This window comes from Cornus florida, unplaced genomic scaffold (assembly GCF_030987335.1).
Source record: "Cornus florida cultivar Cherokee Brave unplaced genomic scaffold, ASM3098733v1 CherokeeBrave_3.0.0_Hap2_Chr08, whole genome shotgun sequence".
In the NCBI taxonomy this organism is placed as follows: Eukaryota; Viridiplantae; Streptophyta; class Magnoliopsida; order Cornales; family Cornaceae; genus Cornus; species Cornus florida.
Genome location: NW_026775578.1, coordinates 59,691,446 through 59,716,264, shown reverse-complemented (window position 1 = coordinate 59,716,264; position 24,819 = coordinate 59,691,446). Strand labels below are relative to the sequence as shown.

General features: G+C 33.3%; 2 protein-coding genes across 2 annotated transcripts; both read left to right on the top strand.

The window, feature by feature from the left end:
• The first annotated feature begins 524 nt into the window (after positions 1–524).
• Positions 525–2,737, top strand: LOC132271806 (pentatricopeptide repeat-containing protein At3g60050-like). The gene has a single exon (XM_059773292.1). It carries the CDS (start codon positions 1,073–1,075, stop codon positions 2,564–2,566), a length of 1,494 nt encoding a protein of 497 aa, XP_059629275.1. The 5' UTR covers positions 525–1,072; the 3' UTR covers positions 2,567–2,737.
• Positions 2,738–12,406: 9,669 nt separating this feature from the next.
• LOC132271805 (receptor-like protein EIX2) lies at positions 12,407–16,833 on the top strand. The gene is made up of 2 exons (XM_059773291.1): positions 12,407–15,402; positions 16,540–16,833. Exon 1 carries the CDS (start codon positions 12,476–12,478, stop codon positions 15,359–15,361), a length of 2,886 nt encoding a protein of 961 aa, XP_059629274.1. The 5' UTR covers positions 12,407–12,475; the 3' UTR covers positions 15,362–15,402; positions 16,540–16,833.
• Positions 16,834–24,819: the final 7,986 nt, after the last annotated feature.

Here is a 24,819-nt window from a genome sequence, read left to right as displayed (position 1 = left end):
TCCAAGTAGAAAGCACAAAAGAATTATGTCCACGTGTCAAAATCATTTGAACTGATTTTTTCTCATTTTAGTTATAAATATAAGACTAAAATGCACCAAAAAAAAAAAAAAAAAAAAAACGATAATAATAAATTTTAAAAATACATAGTAATTCTTTATAAAAAGGGAAACTTTCTCGAACAATAAAAAACGCTCCTAAATGCTTCAAAATTGCGAAAAATCCATCATCCTTCCATTAATGGAGCCAAAAAAAAAAAAGTTGATGAAAATGACTTTATGTTAATTCAAAAAAAAAAGAACTCTTAAATTTTTATTTTACTTTGAAATATACTATGCTCTTCTCGATCTTTTAAATTTAGAGGTGAGAAGTAACGCTGAGATTGACTGATAATAAATTTGTTTGACAATTTTTTTTTTTGGTTAATAATGCTACTAATTTTACCTATAAAAACATGTTCTTAAAAATCTCATAAAATTTTTTTCCCTTATTTATTTATTTTTGAACTAATTCTCTCCTGAATTAGAAGTTAATTTAGTACCTAATAATTATCGAATTCACAATTCGTCAATCGTCACTTTGCTCACACAGTCACAGTGAGAGTTTCACACAGATATTGGCCGCTTCTTCCAGCTCATCCACTTCCGACTCTTGCAAAGAAAGACGAAACCTCAGCACTGCTTCAGAGAAAGACTGTTATCGCCGCCTCAATAAATTCCTCATTACCAGGTATTGGCCTCTCTTACTAGCTCCATAAACCCTTATCTATCACTCTGAAATCAATTCTTCAAAACCCTAGAATTTAGTGAAGATATCACTGTTTTGATTGCTGAACTGGGTCTCAAAATCGTAAGGAAAGTTAGAATCTTCTTCCATGAATGCGGTTTTTAGGGTTCGGACTGGTGTGTGGTTTTTTTGTTCTTCCTTTTAATGGGTATTTCTATACCCAATATACGGCACGAATCGTACCATTTGGCGCTCTCTTTAACTGGGTTTACCAATTTCTTAGCTTTATTGGAGGCAAAAAGGTTACAGACATAATGGGTAGTTCCCATTTCTTGATTGGCATTCATAATGTATTCTATAGCAATATTTGGTCGAAGGGTTGTTCCGAAATTTTCTAGTTTTTACGACATTTCGCGATCCTTATGCAGCCGTACCTCTAATGGGGATGGCATTGATGATGGGTTCAGAAGCGTTGAAGAATCCTTGAATGAGACTTGGAAAAGTTCCGATATCGATTCGATTTTGTTAGAAAAATCTCACTCCAACGAGTTCGTTGGTTGTTCAGGAGGGGAAAGTAGTTTTGGTAGCCATTCGCAGGGTAATTTCTCCGTGAAACGAAGTTATTTTGAGAATGTGAGGATCGATGCGGAGAGGGTTCTTGATATACTTCAACAAGATGGTCCTGGGTTTGATGTGAAAGTGGCTTTACAGGATTCTCAGATAAGGGTTTCAAGCCTTCTTGTGAGAAAAGTTCTTATAGGGATCTTGAAAACAATAAATTACGCAAATAAAAACCGGTGTGCGAAGTTGGGTTACAAGTTCTTTGTATGGTCTGGTCAACAAGAGGATTACAGGCATACAGCAAACACATACCATTTGATAATGAAGATTTTTGCAGATTCTGAGGAATTTAAGGCAATGTGGAGGCTAGTTGATGAGATGATTGAAAAAGGATTCCCCACCACTGCACGCACATTTAACATATTGATATGCACTTGTGGCGAGGCAGGCTTAGCTAGGAAAGTTGTGGAAAGGTTTATCAAGTCAAAGACGTTTAATTATAGGCCATTCAAGCATTCATATAATGCAATTCTACATTCCCTTCTTTCTGTAAACCAGTACAGGTTGATTGAGTGGGTGTATCAGCAAATGGTAATTGAGGGATATTCCCCTGATATTTTTACTTATAATATACTTATGTGTACAAAGTATAGGTTAGGGAAGCTGGATCAGTTCCACAGATTGCTGGATGAAATGGGCAGGAATGGTTTTTCACCGGATTTCCATACATTCAACATTCTTCTCCATGTTCTTGGAAAAGGAGATAAACCACTTGCAGCACTTAATCTTTTGAACCACATGAGGGAAATTGGTATTGATCCGAGTGTTCTTCACTTCACCACATTAATAGATGGTCTTAGTCGGGCTGGTAATCTGGATGCCTGCAAGTACTTTTTTGATGAGATGATTAAGAATGGGTGCATGCCTGATGTGGTCTGTTATACGGTTATGATCACAGGATATATTGTGGCAGGGGAGATTGAAAAGGCTCAGGAACTGTTCAGTGAGATGGTCATCAAGGGACAGATGCCAAATGTATTTACTTACAATTCCATGATCCGTGGCCTCTGTATGGCAAGGAAGTTTGAGGAGGCTTGTTTGATGCTTACAGAAATGGAATCCAGAGGTTGTAATCCGAATTTCCTTGTGTATAGCACACTAGTGAGTAATCTGCGAAATGCTGGAAAGCTTTCTGAAGCTCATGAAGTAATAAGACATATGGTTGAGAAGGGGCAGTACATCCATCTCCTCTCGAAGTTCAAGCGATATAGGAGATGCTAAAGTGATAAAATTGGTTATTCAGATGTAATATTATTGGGTTAGTACAAATTGATTCAGCTCAATAATGCCTTTTGTCTACTGCTTTTTGCAGATGTCATGTAAGTTCTAATGGTAGTATTATTTTGATAGTATCTTTACAATGCTATGCATAATTTATTTTATTTTCATTCACATGCCTTATTATGGTATTTAATTGACAAGTAGAAGGAAATTAAGAAATGCACTTTTTAGAGGTTCTCACTAATCCATGGGATGTTTTCTTTTTTCAGTGGGTTTATTTTAGGAATTCAATTATTATTTGTAGTATAAATTCCTACTTTGCACTTTGCTATCATGAATTTTCTACTTGTTTTGCTGCTTAAATGTGTTTCAGTGGTCCAACACTTAAAAGTTTAACAAGAGGCAAGAGTTCTTTTTCGTAATATAACTAGGGTCTGAGATCTTGTAATCATTATGTGAACCACTGAGCAGCATCCACCAAAGCTATCAAAAAGGGAGGAAAAAGAAAATCAGTTGGTGGGAGTGTTATTTATGATGTTGTATCATAGGAAGAGAGTGTGATTGAAATAGAAGAATAAATGATAAGGAAAACAATGAATTATCAAAAAAAAAAAAAAAAACAATAAACCTTACCCTGTTTGCTGAGAATTGCGCCAATTTCCACAGAATATAACCTAGGAAGATGAGGCTATTTGTAAAAAAGTGACACTTCTGCAAGTTGACATAGAACCCTTGCTCCCTTAGAACTTGGAAAACTTGGTGAAGATGCTCAAAGTCATGCTTTTACGTTGTGCTGTAAACAAGGATGCCATTAAAATAAACATCAATAAATCTTCCAATAGAAGCTCTAAAAGCATGAATTAGCACATAAAAATACTAGGATAATTAGTAAGGCCAAAAGAGATAACCATCCGTTCAGTTAGTCCATCCCTTCTTGAAGGTTGTTTTCCATTCCTTTGAATAGTGTTTTGACTAAAGGGGGGAGGATTTGGAAGGAAAAGAGGGGTGAGTTAGTGATTATTTGTTTTTCCACTATTATTATTATTATTAGAGGACATGAATTCCTATTTTTCCCTTACTACTCACAAAATAAAACAATCCTTTCTTTCTTTTATCTTCACTATCTTTTTCAAAACATGATTATGTCACCCAATCTCCCTCCCCCCCCCCCCCCCCCCCCCCCCCCCCCCCCCCCAAAACAACAACAACAACCGCACAACCAATTTTATCCTTTCTTGTTTTTTTTTCCTCCTCGTTATCAAGTCTTGTTCAAATTTGGTGATACCCACTTCGAAGCTCTATCTTTGAGAAGACAGTGGCTCTATGGAGTTGATCAAGAAGGTCATGTGGAGAGATAGGAGAGAGGTATGGAGTAGCAACCTTGTTCACCACTCCACTCTCACCATGCATGCATCAAGTTCCATCATTTTTAGGTACAAGAAAGGCACACAAGGACTTGTCATGAGAATAGTTTTTGTGTTGGCAAATTTCATTGTCAAAATGTGTTTAATCGACTTGTAATTTTTGTTAATCTTTAGTCTCGATTTTGGATGCTGAACAACAAGTGATAGTCACGAGCTCATTGCTTGTTAATCGTAGTTGAACATCACTTAGGTTAGGTAAGTGAGTTTGTGAGTACACATGTTTTTGAAAAAGGTTTCAAAATGTTTTCAATAGTTAAAGTAGGCCTTGAAACAATATCCACGTAGGGTGTTGTATGTAGTTAAATTCTGTACGTCTCTGTCTTTTTTGTTATATTCCATTCGATAGTTGGAGTTTCGAGAATATTTTTATATGGTCAGAAACTAGATTCCATAAGCTTTCCAATGATATATTATTTACTTAATTTGGAGTTTGTTTGACCACCCAATGAAGTCCAGAAAGTCGGTTCTTCTGCGCGGTCACTGAATTTTTTTCCAGAAACAAGTACAACAGGTAGGACCGAAAGAGACATTAACCCCACCTTTGAAAATTATAGGTAGTTTTCGAATCCATCATTTTTGGTTTTTATATTATATTGAGGCAACCTTCCAAGAATTAAGTGTCAAGCATCCATGGGAACGATATCACACAACACTTTATTCTTGTATTTCTCTTCCCAAAGGAAAATTCCACATTTTTCTTGGTTATGCTCATTTCATCTTCTTTAAGAAGCCATGAAAGCTTGGTAGGTGGGGATGATTCTCTGTTGAGCGAGTATTTCACCATTTTATTTGTCACAATATATTCACAATTCCATTCATCAATAATGACATTGCATCCTTTTTGGGGAATGATTTAGAACTCCAAAGATAATCTATCTTTTTTTTTTTTTTTTCAGTTTTGCTTTAGAATTGGATGAGTCTTCTTTTGGCACATATTCTGTATGGACTTCATTTATACATCTACAGATTTCAAGACTCTCCTTGTTCCGCATAGGTTATTTCATCTTAATTGTCCGAATTTTCCTTAGTGGGTGACGCTTTTATGTATTTCTCTTCTAACACGTCTTTAACAACTAACAAGTGAAGCTACTTATGGCAGGGACAATCAGAAGTTGTGTGACCAAATCCTTGGCATTTGAAGTGCTGACGGGGATTAGGATTAAAGGTGTTAGGATGACTTGAATTAGTCATACCATGGCATTTAGGAGCTGATTTGCTTTAACCATGGGAGAGGACCTTGAAGTAGAAACACTTTTACAGAATCTTCTTGACTTGAATATGAGCGATAGTTGCATCCTTTTTTCTTTGAGTTGACGCTCCACCTTGATTGCCAACTCAAATCCATCATTGTAGGTTCAATACAACTGCAATTGTACAACATTTTGAATTTCTAAACAAAGCCCACCATGGTAGCGAACAATGCAAGTTCTGTGGTATACTCCTCTATGGATGGGTCCTTTTATTTGATTTTTTGGAACTTGAGAAAGGCAACAGGTCAATAAAAACTTTCTCCTAATTTCTTTCTTCATCTTTTCCAAAGTCATAAATTTGCTACTTCCATCACGAGTTTGGTGCTTCTTAAGGTATTTCCACTAAATAGAGGCATGTTTCTTCAACTTGATAGCTTCTAGCTTCACTTTTGCGATGTTCCTCAATGTTTCAAAATAAAAACACAGTTCTCATCTATGGAGCCTAAAGCTTCAACCCCTTTCAGATGTTTTAAACCAATATGAGAGACAATCTAGTTGTTGCTTCCCTTGAAGTGTTGGAATTTCATCAACATTGAAATCATAATCTCGTTGGAAGCCATAGTTCCTATGAGTTGGATGTTGGGGAATCTTCTTTACGCGATACTACACTACGTACAGGATTCAAGAGTTTAACCTCCTCCCCTTCATCATTTGATGCAACATGCCCTGGAATATGACTGGTTTTAAATGTTGCTAGAGTTGTTGCACTTGTCCACTCTAATCGTCCTCAATAACATCTCTTGGATGTCTTTCACGAACTGCAGGTTCTTCAGTGTTTAATTCATGACAAAGATGACCAACTATTTGAAACCGAAGTTTTTGTACCAATACGAGGACTCAAAGGATAGAATAGTTCACCACCATAAGGAATCCACTCAGGAGATACGCAAAGATAACAAGAAAAATTCCACCTAAACATGTCAAATGCTCAAATATCATTCAAATTCATCAAATGTTGCTTTCTAGTACATGTGTAGGAGCTTAAATAGAGAAGGCATGGAACAACCCTCCATCATGGGGTAGAATTCCAAAACAAAAGCAACACTTCAAAACAAACTCTACTAGTTTCAAGCAAAGAATACCAAAAGACACAAGACTATGTTGACTCAAAAACAATTATGCTTAAGCAAGGCACTATGAACTTGAAAACTCATCAAAAGAGGTCTTAGAAATCATAGTTTTTAACTTAGAAACTGACCACAAAGTGCTGGAACCAAGAAGAGAAGTGGGCTACTCTAACTATGTGTGTTATTCCCATATGCAGATTTTTCAGTCAACAAAAACACTATTTACTTAATTGGCCATAACTCACTCTAGGGAAGTCCCGACATTTCTTTCTTTTGGTTAGAAAGTAGACCTGTAGAGCTTTCGAACCATATGCGACTCCTCATCCCTGATTTGGTTCGGCTTGACCATCAAGTTAGGCAAAATCTCACCCAGCACTTTCTGAAAAAATAGACCAGCGAACATCAAATTCTTAGAATTTAATTTATTAGCTTGGGCTTTACTCCTAAGTATGTTTTGGTGTCAGTGCTAGAATACAAGGTAGTTCCATATTTTCTGCTGACCTTTGGAGGATCATCAGCTTTTTGCCTTGTTTGGTTATCATGATATTCTGTACCGTTTGGATCTAGAAGACTATAAGTTGCAATCTTCATATATGTATGCTATTGTTTGGTGGCTACATTTCAAGTGATGGAAGTGTTACTTATAACTGTTTGTCGGAGACATGCTTCTAGATTTTCTTGATCTTCTTGTGTTCTTACCTCTTCCTTTATTAATTACAAAATAAAACATAAATAAATGGTGGTAACAGATAATGAGTTGCTTTCTCTTTCTGCATTTAGTGAGAAAGTAGATCCTTATGTTATTTCAGCTGTCAAGAATCTAATTCTTGATCTAATGCTGCTTATGTCTGGTGAACCCCAGAACCTCTTCACTGTCTAGATAATTTTAGAGTTGCTATCTTCCTGTTCTCTCTCTCTATCTATTTGCTCACTTTATAGAATTTTTCCGTATCTGACATTGGTTTTAACTTCGGTATGGTCTTCAATATATCAGTTCAGCTTCATGCTTGAGCTTAACTGAAGTTGAACATGAACTCATTGTTGCTAATTGATGTATTAGTGAACTAATCTTGTACAAGATTAAGCTGTCCACTAACACTTCAGTTTCTCATGACTTTGCATCTTTGTTTGCATTGAAAAATGCCAACTGCGATATGAAATTTTGTTACTCAAGGAAGATGTACTAGATGCACATGCCCAATACACAATTAGACAGTAGCTGTTAAGATTTGGGGAACCATGGTTATAGAAACTTCACATTTTATGGTAAAATTCTCAAAATGTAATGTAAAGGTGAAACTTTTTCCTGCCTTACTTGCATTGGACACATTGCCCGTGTTGAGTGCTGACTGCTGACTGCTGAGGCCTGTGACTTTTCCGGTAGTCTCTGTATAATGGATGTTGCTTTTCCGGATAGTCTCTGTATCACATGCCAAAATTACTGCTGGTCTTCTTTGTAATAACAATGCTAAAAAAATCAAGTTGGCTTGTGGTGACTTTAAGTTGATTGCTGAAAGGCCTTTTGTCCTTCTAGCCGTTAGAGGCAATTGGAAACTGGGATGGGGAAAGGGTAAAAAAAAATGAGAGAGCGAATAATACAATTTGTTTTTCACTTCTTGCTTGCAGATGATAAGATCTTCCTCAAAACCACCATTGAGAAATCAAAAGTGATGAAGAGCACTGTGTCGATGAATGTGCTAGCCACTTTTAATTGGTCATTGTAGCTCTGCTGCTTGATTCATTTGATCCTGGATTAAGCAGCTTTCTGTTCAAGCCTTGGAGCAGGTAAATTTTCAGTTGGAATCTTCGAGATACGTAATGGTGGTATGTAAGCTTCATTTTCTCTGCTACCATAACCTTAAGCAGGTCTGCCACTTTGCATCTGCTGATGATTAGACATTTTGTTATAGCCGTACTGCCATTTACAAGATAACTATATCATATTAATCTTTGTTTGAACATCTGGTTCCTGATTCTCTTGGCCAAATTTTCATTTTAGCGTGAGAATGAACTCAGAAAGTTTGTTATTGAATGCTCCCTAAAGCCCTATTGGACCCTTCAAAACTTATTATTTTTCTCCTAGTATTGCTAATTTCTTCTTTCGGAGTTATTTAGGAGCTTGAGGGTTGTCTCTGCATCAAATCTGAAAGCAGAAAATCAAAGTTTATGTGTACCGTCAGCCCTCTGTTAATAAACCATCCGATTTTGATTCAGCTATTCATTCTCATCCTTTGACTTCGGTCTATTTTCCATGCTCAATTGCATCCCAAGAGAAAAATAAATTTTTTGTGCTTAAATAAGATAGAAATCATTGGCTCAAATACAAGGAAGGATATTGGTCCTTTTAGGGAGAAGCATCTTGGTGCCCTTTAGCAAAAATAACAGACTCCAATTCTCGCCCTCCGTATCTTCCTGATTTATTGCTGAAATTGACAAATATCCTTCCTTGTATAGTGTCAGCAGTTCGGGAATAAAAGGATGACAAGAAGAATGTAGAAGTTCATAGTCCTCTGCCCTGAGTTTAGGGTTTCTTTTCTGTTTGTACTTCATCCACTGTTTGCAACATTGATATTACTTGCAAGTTGCTTTATAATGTCACGGAGGTCCATTTTGGCTGTCCATATTTGTTTAAATTCTCTTTTCTGTTTGTACTTCATCCACTGTGTGCAAAGCTGTTCTTTTATGTGTGCAACATTGAACTGCTCGATGATGAATTTTGAAAGGGTACTAGACATGTTGTCGAAGATAGCTCATTTGCTAGATTTTAATTTAAGTTTGTTGAAGAAGACATATTTCTCATGTGGTTAGAGATAGCTCATTTAGTAATTTTTTTTTTTTTTTCGGACATGCAATGTGGACACTCGAATCTAGTACAACACTTGATTTTTATATCTTGTTTTTTAATTAGCATTTGTATCATACTCTTTTCCGTATGCATGATTTGCCATTTTCCTTTTTTATGCCGAATTTTTTAGTCGTGCTTGTTACAAAAAATTATATTATAGCAGTGCGTGTGGGATTACATTACACTTTCCCCCCTTTATCCCATTGCATATTTTAGTAATTATGTTTATCACTAATATTGATTATGATAAGTGAAAGACGTTTTTAAACATAATATATATGAATTTGTGTTTAATTACTATCGAATTCAAATTTTACAAGTTCAGCTCCTTCAAGTTTTCAAAATTGCTAATTAATCACTGAAGTTAGTAATGTGTAATTTACAGTTTACAAAACATCTCCTCTGAAAATAATAATAATAATAATAATCATAATAAATAATGCAAAAAAAGATAATAAGAAAAAAAGTTATACAAACAGATTTTTAACTTAAATGATTATAAGAAAAAAAAGTTGAATATAGTTAATTGTGGTTGCATCCATATATAATTAAGTACCTGAATCATCTGTATTACATTTTATTATCTTTATTTATTATTTTTTATGCTAATGTTGGCGTTGTAAGTCAAGTTTTCAAAGTCTTGCAAGCATTCTCAACCTCAAAAACAGGAAAACGACACTACTCAGGCAAGTGGAAAGCATTACTAAAAAAATAAAAAATAAAAAGATTTCCATGTGGTAAAAAGTTGGTACTTCTTATATTCATTTCTTCTTTTCATATGTATATAATGCTCAAATATAATTCTGATAAATTTCTCATATGGTGCTACTTAGTTGAGTTTAATATATATATATATATATATATATATATATATATATTTCTCTTTGTTCTTCTCAAATTTTCATATTTAATGAAATCAAAATCAAAATAAAATAAACGTAGTGGCTCTATGCTAACAAATTTTTGTTTTTACCAAGAAGTTTATTGATTACATTATCTATCAATTTAACTTCAATGGTAATTGCTCTCTAAAATTGATGAGTGGTGCAGTTGATTATGAAAGGTGTTAAGGAGCATATAATAATTTTTTGAATTTCAGATGTGCATCAACATGTGTCATTGTCACTTTGGAATTATGCAATAAATCTTTCCACAGTATGTGTCATTGTCACTTTGGAATTGTGCAATGAAGTCATTGGCCACGGGGATAAATTATTATATAGTTTTGGTTTATTTGATATTAATTTTTTTTATTATTATTTTTTATAATATATTAATATACTTTTGTGTGGTTATTTTTTTTTAATCGGATGGTCTGAATTTCATTGGTCCATTAAGTATTAATGATTTAGAACTATCTAATCATTTTCTCTTGTGTGGATGGATCGAAAGTATTAAATTAATCTTTTTTCAAATTGAAGATTCCACGTCAAATTATAACTTAACTGGTCCAAAAATATTAAATAAGAGTTTCTGTATTAATACCAACGTATGAGCTAAGGTAGTATGACTTCTAACCTCATGTAGAATATTAGGGTGTGTGTATGACTTTGAGCCTCATGCATAATATTGTCACTTTGGAATTATACAATAAATCTTTCCACGGTATGTGTCATTGTCACATTGGAATTGTCCAATGAAGTCATTGGACATGGCCACATGGGGATAAATTATTATATAATTTTGGTCTATTTGATACTTATTATTATTATTTTTTAATTTTTAATTTTTAATTTTTTTTTGTAATATATTAATACACTTTTGTGTGACTATTTTTATAATAGGATGGTATGAATTTTATTGGTTTACCAAGTATTAATGATTTAGAACCATCTAATTATTTCTCTCACGTGGATGGGTTGAAAGTATTAAATTAATTTTTTTCCAAGTTGAAGATTCCAAGTTAAATTATAACTTAACTGGTCCAAAAGTATTAAATAAGAGTTTCTTTATCGACACCAATGTATGAGCTAAGGTAATATATTAATACACTTTTGTGCGGCTATTTTTTCAATCTGATGGTCTGAATTTCATTGGTCCACCAAGTATTAATGGTATAGAACTATCTAATTATTTCTCTCACATGGATGGGTCAAAAATATTAAATTAATCTTTTACCAAGTTGAAGATTCCAAGTCAAATTATAACTTAACTAGTCCAAAAGTATAAAATAAGAGTTTCTTTACCGACACCAGCGTATGAGCTAAGGTGGTATGACTTCCAACCTCATGGAGAATATTGTGGTGTGTGTATGACTTCGAGCCTCGTGCAGAATATTGTGGTGTATGTAATTTTGTACTTATATGCTTTCGTGCCAAAACAAAAACAAATAGTAATAATTTTTTTTTTTGGGTAAAAAATCAATTGTGCTTGTTATGAAGATAATAGATTCTTATAAGGGGAGTGTCTATGCACGTTCTTGCCAATTTCTCTTGAAGACTTGAATACATTGCCACAAGATATTTTCTTTAAGTATCCAAAAACCTATCAATTCTTGAAATCAAAAAATCAATTGTGCAAAAAATCAATTGTGTTTGTTATAAATATAATAGATTCTTATAAGGAGAGTGTGTGTGCACATTGGTGTGAAATTCTCTTGAAGACTTGAATACGTTTCATAAGATATTTTCTTTAAGTATTCAACATCTAACAAGTCTTGAAATCAAAATGTAACTTTTTATTTTTTATTTTCAACTACAAGGGATTGGTTATAGTTTTCTGGTTGATTAAAGCTTGATGGGTGGTTTAAGTGATCTTCATTTTCAAATTGGCAATGAAATATATTTATATATAGACTTGTCTATTTTTGTTTTGTTTTTATTTGTTATTTTTTATTAAATTCTTCAGATTTTTAGTTTTCTCTGTGCCTGAACTACCAGTTATATATATATTATTTAATATATTTTTTTTATGCTAATATTGATGTTGTAAGTCAAGTTTTCAAAGTCCTGTGAAAATTCTCAGCCTTAAAAACAGAGAAAGGACACTACTCATGCAAGTGGAAGCTCAAAACAATAAAAAATTCCATGTTTAATTTTTGTTATTGTAAGACTCGGTTTTGCATTGCAGTTGGTGTGGAAAATGAAATGAGTGGACGGTATCCCAAGTCAAACTTATGACAAGAATGGATAGATCCATTATTGTGGCAGGGAAGTTTGTGGTGCTTAGTTGATATTCATTTTTACATGGGCCCCACCTATTGCTAAAAGACCCTCAAATGAAGAGATATATAGTACTCCGTATGGATATATAATGTCCTAGTTTTCTTTTACATATATCGTCATCTAATTTGATATCATATATTTGGTAATCAGATAGAATTGATGATGAGCAGTCGCATAGTGCTTCTCTTGCTTTGGCTGCTATTAGCCTCAACTGCCTTATTATTATTATGTGATGGTATTCCTACTCTCCATCCACATGTAGTTTGCAGTGAAAAGGAGAAAACAGCTCTTCTCAACTTCAAACAAGGTCTCACTTGGGATCCTTCCAACATGCTGCTATCCTCATGGTCTCCACTCCAACAAGATTGTTGTACTTGGAGTGGAGTCCGCTGCAACAATCTTACTGGTCGAGTCATCCACCTTCACCTCTCCAATCAGACGCAGCAGTTGGGTGGAAAGATTAGTCCCTCTTTGGTGGAATTAGAATCTCTGAGTTACTTGGACTTGAGCTTTAACAATTTCAGTGGTTCTATTCCAAGTTTCTTCGGTTCTATGCCAAGTTTGAGATATCTCAACCTCTCTTATGGTTATTTTGAGGGGTTGATTCCTCATCAGCTTGGGAACCTCTCGAGCCTTCGTATTCTCGATCTAAGCGATAATTATGGACTTTATGTTGATGATCTTAGTTGGATTGCTCGTCTTCATTCCTTGGAGTACCTTGGCATGAGTTGGATCGACCTTCACAAGGCAGCTACTTGGCATCAATCCATTAGCAAGCTTCTTTCCCTTTCAGAACTACACTTGTCCCACTGCAGAATCGAAGGGCTGATTCCTCATGCACTTGGAAACCTCTCGAGCCTTCGTTATCTCGATCTAAGAGATGATCAGCTTTTTGTTGATGACCTTAGTTGGATTGCTGGTCTTCATTCCTTGGAATACCTTGACATGAGCAGGGTCGACCTTCACAGAGCAATCAATTGGGTTCAAGAGGTGAGCATGCTTCCTTCCCTTTCACAACTACATTTGTCTGGCTGCCTACTTGAGAAAATGATTCCCCCTCTCGCTTTTGTTAATTTCACGTCTCTTAAAGTCCTTGATCTTTCGGAAAACCATTTCAATTGCAAGATACAAGTCCTGTTGAGTAATCACACTCGTAGCCTTATGTCTCTTGATCTATCTTCTAATTCCCTATATGGCCAAATCCCAGACGATCTTGGGCAACTGAAACATCTTGAATTTCTCTCACTTTATTGGAATTCATTGTATGGTCCCATTCCAGCATCTATTGGAAACTTATCGTCCTTGAGATTATTAGATCTTTCTGATAATAAATTGAATGGCACTTTGCCAAACAGTATGGGGTTCCTCTCAAATCTAGAGGAACTACATGTAGGATACAATTCCTTAGCAGGCATTGTTTCCGAAGCCAGTTTTGCCAAACTGTCAAAATTGAAGAAATTGTATACGTGGTCAAACTCTCTGCTCTTCAGCATGAGCTCCAATTGGGTTCCTCCTTTTCAACTTGACGTACTTGATATGAGTTCCTGCAAAATGGGTCCAAGGTTTCCATTGTGGCTGCAAACACAAACATCTTTGTATGCATTGGACATTTCTCAGTCGGGAATTTCAAGCACAGCTCCAGAATGGTTGTGGAAATGGGTTTCACGTATTGAGTATATTAATCTCTCCAACAACCAGATAAATGGAGACATGTCGAATGTGTTGCTAAATTCTAGTGTTGTCCAAATGACTTCTAACCGTTTCGAGGGTAAGTTGCCACGTTTGTCTCCAAATGTTCAATTGTTGAACCTTGCAAACAATTCTTTCTCCGGACCCATTTCCCCATTCTTGTGCCAAGAGATGAATGGAGAAAGTTTGTTACAGGTTCTGGATCTATCAAATAATATTTTATCTGGAGAACTCTCTCATTGCTCGATGCAATGGCAAAATCTGGCCAATATAAACTTGGGGAGGAACAACCTATCTGGTAAAATTCCTAACTCAATGGGTTCGCTGTGGTGGCTCCGATCATTGCAATTGCATAATAATAACTTCGTTGGAGAAATACCTATATCATTGCGAAGCTGCCCCTTTTTGAGTCTCATTAATTTAGGTGGAAATGAATTTCTCGGACTCATTCCAAGTTGGATTGGAGATATGTTGCAATTGGAGATTCTTAGCTTAAGATCGAATAAATTTATCGGCAATATATCGACACAAATATGCCAACTTTCTAATCTTATAATCCTCGATCTTGGGAATAACAACTTATCAGGACCTATACCAAAATGTCTGAAAAATATCAGTGCCATGATTACAACGGATTCTTCAAATCAACAATCATTTGAAAATGTAGTCCTGTATTCCCATGATAGTATTGAATACTACAAAGATATTCTCTCTTTGGTGACAAAAGGGAGGGAATCAGAGTATAAGAATATCCTTGGACTTGTTAGGAGCATAGATCTCTCAAGTAATAACATATCCGGTTCGATCCCAGAAGAGTTTTTTAGTCTTCACGCGTTGCGATTTTTAAACTTGTCTCGTAATCAAATTACAGGAAAGGTACCCGAGAATATTGGAGGCATGGCAATGTTAGAATCCCTTGATCTCTCAAGAAATCATCTTTCGAATGAAATTCCACAAAGCATGTCGAATTTGACATTTATCAATTACTTGGACTTGTCATATAACAACTTCTCTGGAAGAATTCCTTTAAGCACCCAACTTCAGAGTTTTAATGCAACTAGCTACATTGGAAATTCTGAACTTTGTGGAGCCCCTCTCAACAACAATTGCACAAGAGAAGAATCATCTCAAGGTCGAGGTGTGACATCAATGGAGAAAGAGGAAGAAGAGTATGAAATGGTATGGTTTTATATTGGCGTGGGTCCGGGATTTGTGGTTGGATTTTGGGTTGTTTGTGGTACTCTTATCCTCAAAAGGACATGGAGGCATGCTTATTTTCAGCTTCTTGATGACATGAAAGACCGGATCTACTTGGCTATATTGCTAAAGGTGAACTGGCTCCGCAGGAAGTTCTAGAGATCTAATGATACATGAAGATTGTCATCATCTTCTACAAGGTTTTTCTTCCACATTTCTTTCCTTTCAATTTTTTATTTTTACTACTCTATTCGCGCTGTTTATCTATTTATTAATATACTGTACACTTGGTAACTGCCATACATAATTTTTTAAAGTAATTTATGCTCTACAAAATGCATAGTTATAGAGTTATTACTTATCCTATATAATGCTGATACATTCTATTAGTGCAGTACAACATTATTGTTGTTTCTACTACATAATCTAAATAATCTGCAATACAGCAATCTTGTTTTTCTGCATATTAAAATGGTACGAGTTTCACTTTGCAAACAAAAACTAATATGGAGCTTGCATTTTCATATGCTATTCCCCTAACATGTGTCACTAATGCAACAAAAATATCAAAGGAGAAGATAGAACGAGAAAAGTTTGTTCTTGAACTCCTTGGAATAGGTTATAGATCGATAGTCTACGTGCTAGAAATCACGATTTTACATATTCAAGCAATATACCTTATTCCTAGGCCGATTTCGCTTGTCCAAACATTATATAAATGTTGTCTATTTAAAATTTCATTTATTAGAAAGAACAAATGCAACTCTATCAAGTCACATTGACTTGCTAACTTCTAACTCATTGGTTTGAAAATTTTATTTGAAGGTGTTTTTATTTTTTTAAAGGATTTCAAATATGATGTGATGCTATTAATTCCAAAAACTTCAGCTTACACTCTTTGTCCACAGCCATATCCAAATTCGCGTTACAAAAAAATATGCCACATACAAAGACCATGAACTTTCGGTTTATGTGTGTTTAATTTTACTTATACTCCTCTTTAATTTAATGCAAGAGCCATTGCAATCAATAAGAGAGGACTTTTTTCTTTTTTTCTTTTTTCAATGTGAGTTTCGTAAAAAGTTGTGGTTGGACTTTGCTAGCCTTTTTAAATTACGGTTTAATAGTATAAATTCCTTTGAGAGAAATTGGTGGACTAGTTTAGTTCTCAGTTTTTCTCAGGAAACTAAGAAGAACCGAATTTGTCAGTAGGTCTATGCCTCATTCATATGGAGATTGTGGTTGAACAGAAATCAGATTTTATTTGATTGAAAATCTCGATTAACGAATATTGTTAATTATATTTTATGGCTGATACAATGAATAATTCTGTGCAGGACATTTTGGATCAATTCGGAGCTAGATTTTCACATAGTACGTTCAGGCTGCAGACTATCTGGCTGTTGGATCTGCTGTTGGTGTGGTTTGGTTTGCTTTGTTGGTGTTTTGGTTTGTTGTGTATTTGGTTTTTCTTTTATGTTGAGGTAATTTGGGTGTAATAAAATTTGCTTCCTATGGGGAAAAACAGTTATTGCCTACTCATTTATGCATAAATAAGTTAGGCTATACTCAATATTCTATGTGAAATAATTGTTGTACTATAATTATTTTTTGTTGGGTTGCTAAAAGAACTGTCTCGTTGGTAACGGTGTTCCTGAAGCATTGCTAGTGTTATGTGCTTGAATGTACTTTGAGTGTGACTGAAAACATCATATAGAACTTGTCTTTTCGAGTGCTATAAATCTTTCATTTTGGCTGATATTAATTTGGGCATTTCAACTGTGATTTACCAATCCTTTCGTAACAAAATGTGGGAATTCAAATCTCTCTAAAAGACTTATTTGCTCACTAAATAAAAAAATTAGAAATAAACATAAAAGAACTATAGTTTCAGTGCAATCCATAAACATTGATTGTTTTTATGAATCAACTATATGTTTTAAACCCGAACATGTTTAGTGCCTAATCATGCATAAATGAATGAGTACTTGGATCAAAGGCTAGTTCGAACTACACATTTCAGATCCTTTTTTCTTTCATTAATTTGTGAGCAGATGATAATGAGCACCCGCATTGCGCTTCTCTTGGATTAGTTACTACTTACTATCCTCAATTGCATTCAAATTCACCCTATTATTTACAAATGATTATGGAACCTGAATTTAGAAAATAACGCAATCACTTTAGATTATTTGAGGGATGCCTTTGATTTTATTATTCCACAAGTAAAATAAATTTACTAAAGTTTAAACATCAGTTTAAAGAATGTAACAAAGACGGGTCTCCTCCTCGGACATTATTTAAAGGTTCAAGCATTTATTGAGATAATAATAAGTATGTGAGGAAGGTAAATGATTCAAGTCTCTATATTCAATTAAAGTAGTTGTGATTCACCAAAACATATGGTTTAGTGACACTTCCTCTTTTTTCAAAATTAAAGGTGTAGAACTAAAGACTTTTTAAGAGCATTATAAATGTTATTTCTTAGAAAAATAATAGTTGCCGGACCTGAATTTAGAAAAAGAAAGGTTAACGCGTGTCTTCTTTCCATTAAGTTTCACTTTTCGACAAGTAGGAGTATTCCATTCAAATAATGCAATTATTTAAGATTAATTGATAGAGAGAAATTTAATTTTGTTTTCCTACAAGCAAGATATATTTGGAGCTTCACCAGAATTAGTGTAAGATTTTTTTGAAGATGAGCAAAATAATTTTAATAAAATAGAAAAAATCAGTTTGGGATATACAAAATTAGGAGCCCATTAATTAAGGAATTAGGAATAAATATTTTTTTTAATAAAAAAAATTGGTGATTGTTGGACAAAGTTTTTCAATTGGAAAGGTAAGGGTATGAATTGAGGAAACTGTTCCCAGTCAAAATTGATCTTCCTTTCCTTTCCACATGGGCCCATTTCAAGTGCAAATTCTAGTCAATGAAAGCAATTGACTGTTGTAGGCACAAAAAATAAAAAAAATAATAAAAATAAAAAAACTTAAAAATAAAAAAGAAGAAGTATTTTTTAGTTCTTCCAAAAATATTGTTCTTGGTGCTCATCAAGCATTGCTAGTCAAAATTAAGAATTTTGAATACATTTGATAGCTGGGAAAATATGGAACTCAACCTTCAATCAAGACTGACCTGCTCTAATTTTGGGTCTTACCTATATTATGGTTAATTAGATCAAGGGTTTCTGATTATACTTGCTTCAACTTTGTCAGTATTTTTTTTTTTTTGGCTTAGCTTTTATTTGCTACGGAGTATTTCTTTTCCTTTGTGTGTTTCAGACACTAAATTATATTTTTTATTCATTTAAAATTGAAAAGTTTAATAGTTGAATTTTAAGTGTTGAATTTTTTAAGTGATAATTTAAAAATAAATATTTATTGAAATCTAATTTAATTCATTGATATCTTAACTTAAGATGAATTCGCGCGTAAGAAAACTAGATTTTGAATGCATTTGATTGTTTTTTGTTTTTATTTATTATATATACGCGAGTCATAATTCCTTAGGAGGCATTGTTTCCAAGGTGAATTTTGCCAAACACTCAAAATTGAGGGTTAGAAATGTCTTCAAACTCTATCTTCTTCAACATGAGCTCCAATTGGGTTCCTCCTTTTCTACTACTTCATCTTTATACGAGCTCTTGCAAGATGGGTCCGAGGTTTCCTTCATGGCTACAAACACAAACATCTTTGCATGGACTAGACATTTCCATGTTATGAATTAAGAACATTTTTTCCCCAAAATGTGTGAATTTAGTTTTTTCATTTTTTTTTTGTTCCTTCTTGAAAAATAATATTTGAACTCCTATATTTTTGTTATATGCATTACTATACTTTTTAATTAAAGAAAGAATTTAAAATTTTTGTTTTAAAAAAATTCATTGTAATGACTGCAATTACATATAAGTTTAAATCTTATATATTATATATACTATTATTGTATTATTTATATTATATTTTTTATTTTATACAATATGCGTGTGTGTATATATATATATATATGAGATGGACATTCCATAAAACAATTAGATGGATAAAATTAAATTTTAATTAAAAAAGTAATTTAATAAACTTTTCTCTCATTTTGTTTGATTGAATAAAAAAATAACTGTTCAAATTTGAAGAAGGTTAGTGTAATTTACTTTTTTAAAATGTTATTGTTAGTGTTATTTTAACTTAGTTTTTATTCTTTATAATTTTATCATGATAGATGGATGGCAAGAAAATGAAATCTCATATCTTGTCGTCATGGACTCCCCCGTAATAGTCACGTTCGGTGGCTTTCGAAGTCAAGTCATCAAGCATTACCATCCATGTCGGTCCATTATTACATGGTTACAGACTATTAGCGTGGTCAATTACAAGGTCACATATAAAGCTCGATTGCATTTTAATTTATTTATCATCATATGGTTGGTCGATTAACCTTTGACCATACAATAATTTCTCATTCAAGTGGATCAAAAGTATTAAATGAATCTCTTTATGAATGAAAGGCTCCCAATTAAGTAATAAGTAGTCCAAAAGTATTGATCAAAAATTTCAATCTTGACACCAACAAAATATAGACTAAGGTGCTATGACTTCGAGCCTCATATAAAATATTATGGTGTATGTATTTAGTAATATGCATAACTGATTAAATTTTTATAAGAAGCTTTCTTCAAGTATCCAATACCTAATAAGTCCTAAAATCAAAATGAAACTTTTTATTTTTTTATTTTTTGTTTTCAATTCGAAGTGATTGGTTCGATTGGTAAGTTTTTGGCGGTGAAGTCTCATAAAATATCAGTCGATCTCGTCCGCATGTAAAAATCTGAGCTTTACTCGACTTGTAGCTTCACTTTAGAATTATGCAATTTAGCTTTAAATTTGTTTATCGTAATTTTTGAAACGACATGTTAGTATGCAATGACATGCTAGTACGCAGAGCTAGAAATATTCATATGGAAGAACCAAATTAACTACTATTATTATTTTTAATTTTTCTTTTCAGCAAGAAATAAATTTTTTTAAAATATGGCAATCAATTAAACAACGGGCCTTATTAAGGTCATCTCCTCGTTCAGTGTAAATTAGTTTTGGGAACCAAAATTAGAAGCCCCTTAATTATTTTTATTTTTCCTAACAAATTAGGAAGATGGGAGATTATAACACAAACACACTTGTTTAGGCAATTATACTCTCTACCAATTAAACTATTGAGGAATGCCCTAGAAGCCCCTTAATTAGTGAATTAACAACACCTAGTTATTTTTTGTGAAATTGGTGATTGGTAGACAAAGTTCTCTGGTTGATTAAATTTTTGTGAGTGGTTTAAGCATCTTCATTTCCAAATGGGCCCAAATTATACTTTTCTAGTCAACGAAATATATATATAGAGAGAGAGAGAGACAGAGAGTTATCCTAAGTGGTCCTATTTTCATTTTGTTTTTATTTATTATTTCTCATCAAATTCTTAAAATTTTTATTTTCCTTTATGTGCCTGGGACTCCTAGTTATACATATATATATTTGAGTACCAAATAATTTTACAACTTTCTTTGTGCCTTTCTTTTAAAATGAAATTTTAAAAAGTAAAGAAAAAAAAGGCGCGAGTCCAAATTAAGGTTCCCTTATAGTTTTGAAAGGGCAATTAATTTCTATATTTAGAAGAACTTATTTTTAGATTCTTTTCATCCAAAAATATTCCATGTCTCTCAATACTTAACACCCTAGTTACTAAAAGCTTGCATTTCATATGGATAAATAAAAATTGGTTTCATTTGCAATTCAATTATATGACCATACCTATAACTACCTTAGTAATTCATTTCCCACTCCAAAATTAAAAAAAAAAAATCTATTTTAAATCATTTGACCCAAAGCTTGTATTTTCAAATTCTATTTATCTACAATTTAATGAAATGTATAATTCTACATAATTTGCTAAATGATTATAATAAAAAGTTGAATATTGTTAACTGTGGTTGCATATATATATAAGTACACTGATCCATCTGTATTACATTTCATAGTGTTCTTGTATCTTCCAAACTTATTTTATTTTTTAATTTTTTTTATGCTAATGTTAGTGTTGTAAGTCAAGTCTTCAATGTCTTGTGACTACCCTCGAAAACAGGAAAATGACAATACTCAGGCAATTGGAAAGCATTACTTAAAAAAAACTTCCATGTGGTAAAAAGTCGGTAATTCCATCTTCATTTCTTCTTTTCACATGTATATAATGTTCAAATATAATTCTGATAAAATTCTTATATGGTGCTACTTAGTTGAGTCTAATATATATATATATATATATATATATATTTCTCTGTGATCTTTTTTCAATTTTCATATTATGAAATCAAAATCTAAAAAAGCATAGTGGTTATATGCTAACTAACTTTTGTTTTCACTGACAAGTTTATTGATTACATTATCTAATCAATTTAACTTCAATAGTAATTGTTTGCTAAAATTGATGACAGTGCAATTGATTATGAAATGTGTGGATGAGCAAATAATAATTTTTCAAATTTGAGATGTGCATGAATATGTGTCATTGTCACTTTGGAGTTTTGCAGTAAGCATTTCCACGGAAGACTTCAAGTCAAGTCAAGTCAAGTCAATGAAGTCACTAGACATGGACACATGGAGAGAATTGTCACTTTGATGACTAATTCAATAATAAAATTAACAGTATAGATTTATTGTAGTGAATTATTAAACTTATTTTTTTTTAATTGATCATTTATTGTAATGTATTTTGCATAAATAACTAATAAAAAATATTCGATTAAGTAATTCACTACAACAAATTGGTGCAAGTATCACGACTCTTCAATAAAAGTTAGTATTGAGATTTCAATGTGATTTTGTACAAAACAAATAATATTCAAAAATATTCAATTAAGTAATTCACTACAACAAATTGGTGCAAGTATCACGACTCTTCAATAAAAGTTAGTATTGAGATTTCAATGTGATTTTGTACAAAACAAATAATAAAAAATTTTATTGGTGAAAAATCAACTATGCTTGTTATGATGCACATTCATTTTTATAACGAGAGTGTCCCTCCACATTTGTGTCAAATACTCTTGAAAGACTTGAATAAATTTTTGTAAGATACTTCCCTTAAGTGTTCAACACCAAACAAGTCTTTAAATCAAAATGTAAACACATATTTTTTTTTTTTTTTGAAACTCCAGGGAATTGGTTGGAATGATAAGTCAATTGTGAGATATTATTTTATATTTGGCAATTATCATAAACAAAACAAATCTAAGTTGAGTTGTAATTCGAGTTACTTGTAATGCGAGTTATCAAGATCGACGGCGACTATGGAATTGGAAAGGTTGTTCAAAATTCGAGTTACTTGTTATTTTTTAGAAATAACAAGTATGTACACACACACAAAAATAAAACAAATAAACATGCAAGGAAATAAGGGATGTAATTTTTTTTTTTTTTTTTTTTGAAAATATGTACAATGAAACAAAATACAAGAAATATGCATAATGATTGCTAAGTTTAACGTGTCTAGCAGGACGGAATGCCACTTTGAAAGATTTTTTTTTTTTCACATGAGAGAAGTAACTAAATAAAATAAAATAAAAATAGAAAGAGGAAAAAGTCAAGAAGTCAAAGGGGCAAAGCTGTGATCGATCCGGACTTAGATCGATTATACCATGATCGATCTCTATGCTCTCACGATGGCACAGAGGGCGTGAAATTTGCAGAGCTTCGAAATTTTTTCCAAGTATGGAAGTGAGATTGATCACAGGGACAACCAGATCGATCGAAGTGCACTTAGAACGAGCGAACAAAATGTTCGAACGATGGACAGAGTCCTGAAAATATGCAGAGAACCTCGAACGATGGAATAGAGACATGAAAATATACAGAGAATAGTCTGCAAAGACGTTCGATTGATCGAAGGTACACTTGTGATCGATCGAACTGGCACTAAATGCCTCATTTTGAGATGAAAGTGTAGAAAATCATATGCTAAGCCCCAATGATGGTAACAAGAATGAAGATTGAAAAATGGATGGAAGAATATACACAAGAACAAAAAATAAAAAGAAATGAGGGAGGAATAGAGTTTTGAAACTCTACGAATACTAGTGTTTAATGTCTCTATCAAGACGTTTGGTCAACTCACTAGTCGAAAGTATCAAAGACTGGATATAAAACATCCTTATTGACCCTCTTTTCCATTTTCTCATTTAATGCCTCACTTACAATAATATAAACATCCTCCAAAAGAATGACTTGAAAAGAAATTATGAAAGATACAATTTGTTTCTTTTCATCTACGGTTTTGAAAATAAAATCAATGATGAGAGGCTTTGCACTTGGCAAGACAAAGTCTTTTGAAGAATCAATTGGATTAATAGGATTTGCACTCTCTTCATCCCCTTTCTCTTCCTCAATGATCACCATCTCCTCACTTTTCAAGTTAGCTAAGGAGTCCATTAGAGAGTTCACTTCATTTTTAGAGCTTTCAAGGTCAAAACCATAATTTTTATACATTTCAAAAAGGCATGTCTCAAGAGGGTCTTTGAAGATAATAGAAGGAAGACCATCTTCAACAAGTTCCTCCACCTCCTCTCTTACCTCTATAGTGGTCAATATCTCCTCACTCTCTAAAGTATCAAAGGCCGGGATAAAATCATGATCAAAACAAGGAAGTCCTCATTAATCGTGTTGTGCTCTATTAAATTAGCCATTGGTGGACGCATTAACTCCTCAAATTGCTCACTTGCTATTAATTCCTCTTCACTCTTATCATCATTATCTATATAAATTGAAGTTTTTGTCATTTTTTCATTTGCCTCTTCTTCCTCCTCTTGACAAGAAAGAGTACTTGCAATTTGTTCAACTTGAGCTTCAAGCTTGGCTAAGATTTGAGAAAGAGAATTAATATCTTGAGTTTGTGAATTAAGCCCATCAAGTAAAGTTCACACTTTTTCTTGAAAATCGGGTGAATAAGGTGATGGAGGTGGTTCTTCATAAAATGGTTGGGGGGGGGGGGGGGGGCAATAGTCATTAGGAAGATTAAAAGAGTGATCAAATCCATAATAAAATGATGCATGTTGAACATTGGACTCAATCTCATAAGGATTAAAATATAATGGAGGGGCATAAGGTGAAGGGATGTAATTTCCCCTCAAACTTGGATCAAACAATTTCTCTGGTGCGACCGAGCGTGTGTACAAAATAATGCACAACACGGTAGGTTTAGAAATAATATCAAGTGGGCACCATATTTTAAAATTTATAAAACCACTAACCACTTGTACTATGGAGTATGAAGTGAGCAGGGATCGTCCCAAGAGATTTAAACAAGTATAGGTTTTTCAGAATTGAATTCTACTTTAGTGCTTATGTGATTGCTAAAAAGGTTTGGTTTTGTGATTAGACTAATTTTAAACTTAATAATACAAATAAAGAGTAGAGTATAAAAGATTGGAAAGAGACTTAGGGTGTAGGATTCACCACTAAGCACATTCCCTAACTCACTCACTTTCAACTAATTGGGGAAATAATTAAATGTAATTCTAATGTAGCTAATACTTGCAAAGAAAAGTATGAAGCATCAATTTCAAGCTTGAATTGCATAC

Excerpts from the sequence above, each read along its gene's own strand:
- LOC132271806 (XM_059773292.1), top strand. The coding sequence starts at position 1,073 with ATGTATTCTATAGCAATATTTGGTCGAAGGGTTGTTCCGAAATTTTCT.
- LOC132271805 (XM_059773291.1), top strand. The coding sequence starts at position 12,476 with ATGATGAGCAGTCGCATAGTGCTTCTCTTGCTTTGGCTGCTATTAGCC.